Below are 4,097 nucleotides of genomic sequence, written 5' to 3'. Positions count from 1 at the left end.
AGTAAATCACATGAGAGGAGATTGTCCATCTTTCTCCCTCAGAGCAGCTTGTGGATTTGAACTGCCCCAAAAACACACAGTTCAAATCTCCCAGCTGGTCCGTGGGATAAAGAAGGGTAGTCTTCTCCTGTGTGATTTACTGCCTCTGAAAACCTGCTGGAGGGTCAGCTATGAATCTATTCTGACTAAATGGTACACAACAACAACCACCTTTGCACTGGCAGTACAACTCCTTACCACTCAGACATCAGAGCTTCCTTGTGAGAAATATTTTTTTCTGTTGGGTACCACTGATTCAGAGCCGACCCATACCTGACTCCCAGTGTGCTGTCAGAGGCAGTAAACTGCATGGGAGCTGATGGTCCATCATCCTCCTGCAGGGCAACTAACTGGTAGATTCAAACCATGTGCCTTTAGGTTGATAACACAGCTCTTTACCACAAGAACTTGACGTTGTATCTTGTTAGTGTACTGATGCCTCTGTCTCTTACCACTGACCACTTTTTAAAAATTAATTGTATTGAATTACACTAAGATACACAGATAATTTTTTCATTCAACTCCAGGATCTTTTTCTGGGGGGGGGGATTGACAAGAATTAATTAGTATGCACAGGAATGCTTGAGTTATTTTTATTTATTTTTGTCTGTGTCTCAATATATCTTGTATGACTTTTTTTTCTTTGTATTATCTATAAGTACAAATATGTTGGCTCATTAAATATTTTTATTTAACCAAATTCTTAGCATTACATTGACATTAGACAGGTCATGTATTTCATTTGAGATTTACCTCATGTAAAATGTCTTGGAAAAGGTACAGCCAGTGTGCTCTTTGGAGGCAAAGATGATAAACCTTCATCTCTAACACTTTGGGCATATTACTAGGAGATGCTGTTCCTTGGAGAGAGACATCAGGCTTGGAAAGGTGGAGGGATGGTGAAAGAGAAGAAGACCCTCAACCAGATGGATTGGCACAATGTCTGCAGCAATGGGTTAGGAATGTCAGTGATTCGGAAGATAACACAGGCTAGGAGACAGTTCAGATCTGCGGTTCATAGGGTCGCTATGAGTCGTATTTAACTCAGTGGCACCTAACAATAACAATGTAATATCTTTGTTGTCTACAGATCCGATTCCTGGCAGCTTGTGCAGACCCAGTGCCTGCCTTCATCTTCAAACAGCATTGGCTGCTCCCCCTTCCAGTTCCATGAAGCCACTATCTACAATGCTATCAATAGCTCAAGCTGGAAGAGGGTCACCATCCAGCTGCCTGACCATGTCTCCTCCAGGTAGGTTTCATGTTAAGATCAATCTCATGGCATTGTCTGGTAATTTTTGCGGTGCACATACAGTAAACAGAGAACTACCGGTATAGTGAAGTCACAGCTTTTTATAAAGCCCTAGAGTCCATTACCTCCTCCCTCCCTACTCTCACCAACTCTTGTCCCAAATGACAATACTATGTCACAAGAAGAAATAGGATGAGCTCAAAAACAGCTCAGTTCATTGTCTTCAAGCTGGAACCAACACATAACTGACCCTCCAGTGGATTTTCAGAAGCTGTAAATCTCATAGGAAGAGATTGCCCATCTTTCTCCTGTGGAGCAGCTGGTGGATTCAAACTACCTTCCTTTGGGTTGGCAGTGCAACTCTCTAGGCCACCAGAGGTCCTTACAGGATGACTGAAGGGCTGATTTATGAGGGAGTCATAGATCCCAGATTTTCTTTTGACTAAGTACCATGGTACATATCAAACTCAATCACAGGCCTGGTGTCATAGGCCTCAAACAAGGACTTGGAATTCTCTCATTCCACTCCAGTGCAATGCCCTCCCAACTTGCTCTTAGCCAAGATGTAAGGATCTGGGATGTACAAGGATGGTCAGCTACACAGACACCCAAAGGTATGCACAGTGGACTGCAGTCTTCCTATACCAGCATTCATTCTAGTTAAAGATTTGAAAAAGGACCTACCCTAACAAGGAAGTTGACACATAAAATGGCATAGAGTAAGACCTCCAAGTACATGTTTCAGGAAAGGCCCCAGCTTTCATGAGAAGATGCAGAGTCTGAGGAGGAAAGGGTTCTCAATTCTCCCAGCAAAGTGATTAGAGGGGAGGTTGAGGAGGCCCACTCCTCAAGAACAACCCCATCTCCAGAGTCTAGAAGGGAGTCCTAGTGGCCTAGTGATAAGTTGCATTGCCCACTCAAAGATAGGCAGTTCAAATCCACCAGCTGCTCCACAGACGAAATATGGACAGCTTCATCCTGAGTGGTTTTGCAGCCTCTGAAAATCTGCTTGAGAGTCAGCTATGGTTCAGTTCTGACTCTGCAGCACACACAAGAAGAACAAGATTCTAGAGACAGGAGGCAGTCGTGGAAATTAACAACAGCTGCTAAATCTTTGCTCCTCTGTGGGACTTTCAGTGCAACCCAGTTCCGCTGGATCCAGAAGGGAGAAGAGACTGAGAAGCAGAGCTGGGCGATTGACCACGTGTACATCGGAGAGGCTTGCCCCAAGCTCTGCAGCGGCCACGGGTACTGCACCACCGGCGCCATCTGCATCTGCGATGAAAGTTTCCAAGGTCTGAATCCCCACCTGTCACTTTTGATAAAGATACAGGAGACTCAGGGACTCTAACCTTTATATCCAAGGCTCCAGAAAATGCATAGAAACTCTAGCCTGAGGGGTTTGGGATAATAAATCACTCCTTGATCATAGAGTTATTTATCCTTAGAATGAATTACTGAGTAGTTTTGTATTGTGTTCCTGAAAGTATTTTTAAAGCTACAGATTTTTATCTCCACAGAATATTCCATAGCACCTCACATTCCCCATCTTCATGTAGCTCCCTGACCCCCACCTGCTCCAGCAGGTTATTTCCACCTATGCGCCTCCCCACTTCCTGGCCTGTCTGCCCTTCTCTAGATATCATGCCAAGCTGCAGTCCTCTCAGCCTCTCTCTCAACAGCAGCTGTCACACTGTCTTCTCAAGATGTAGCCACAACCCAAGATGTTCCATCATTCTGTCAGGCTGAAAAGGCTTCATGACTCATAAACAATTATTTTTGTTTCCTGCCTGACTGTCTCAATATATTTAGAACAGGGTCCCTCCTCAGGATATATCTTAGAAAATTGCTGTCTACCTGGTAGAAGCCTACAATCTGACTTTCCTTTCATAGAGTGCCTCTATCTTTCCAGAACTGACTTTACAAAATGACACTTAACTATTACATAATAACCTGAGGGGCTAACATTTGGCATATCATAATGCTCAATAATTCTTTTTTTTAAATGAATTCTTTTGTTATGATCTGCATGATTCCATAATGCACCCATCAAAATCGTTCAGTATTGCATACCCATGTTTATTGCTGCATTATGCACAATATCAAAGAGATGAAAGCAACTCGAGTGCCCATCAACAAAGAAATGGATAGAAAAACTATGGCGTGTTCACACAATGGAATACTATGCAGCACTGAAATATAAGGAACTCAGAAACTATTTTAAAATATGGGTGACCCTCAAGAACATTTTTGCTGAGTAAAATATTTCTGTCACAAAATCACAAATACTGTTTAAAACCACTGTTATAAAACGGGACTGATATGGGGGTTGGGGGTGAAACTAAGAAAAGAGGGAATAAAAATGAGCACTGCATTGGAACTGATGAGAGAAAGAACTGTTTAAAAGAAATATGTGATTAGGTATTATTTGTGTGACAGCAGTCCAGAATAAGAGGTGTACAGCAAAGTGAACAGGGGAAGGGGTGGGGAGAAGGGAGGAAATTATGGAACAATGAATGAATTTTGTTTTAAGTGAACTTGGGTTGGGGTTAGGGAGGAAAGTGTGCAACAATGAATGAATGGAACTCTAACTTTTCTGTAAACTTTCATTAAAATCACAATTTTTATAAAAGAAAAAATGTTTAGGATTCATGACATCTTCATAAGTTGTTGTTGTTGTTGTGTGCCATTGAGTCGTTTCTGACTCATAGCGACCCTACGCACAACAGCTCTAAACCCTGCTCTATCCTGCGCCAACAGCACTGCCTCTGACACACCCATCCCTATTACCCCAGTCACCGAATCA

General features: G+C 42.7%; 1 protein-coding gene across 2 annotated transcripts in view; it reads left to right on the top strand.

Moving 5' to 3' along the window:
* RELN (reelin) overlaps positions 1 to 4,097 on the top strand; it is a 633,193-nt gene that overhangs the window by 601,791 nt on the left and 27,305 nt on the right. For both annotated transcript variants that reach the window (XM_006882611.1, XM_006882610.1), the window contains exons 59-60: positions 1,130 to 1,291; positions 2,429 to 2,586. In XM_006882611.1, the coding sequence (XP_006882673.1) occupies positions 1,130 to 1,291; positions 2,429 to 2,586 (320 nt within the window). The remainder of the gene's footprint in view (positions 1 to 1,129; positions 1,292 to 2,428; positions 2,587 to 4,097) is intronic.

Source organism: Elephantulus edwardii, unplaced genomic scaffold (genome assembly GCF_000299155.1).
Source record: "Elephantulus edwardii isolate Elephantulus edwardi_28Jun2011 unplaced genomic scaffold, EleEdw1.0 scaffold00022, whole genome shotgun sequence".
NCBI classification, from domain to species: domain Eukaryota; kingdom Metazoa; phylum Chordata; class Mammalia; order Macroscelidea; family Macroscelididae; genus Elephantulus; species Elephantulus edwardii.
This window is presented reverse-complemented; position numbering and strand designations above follow the sequence as displayed.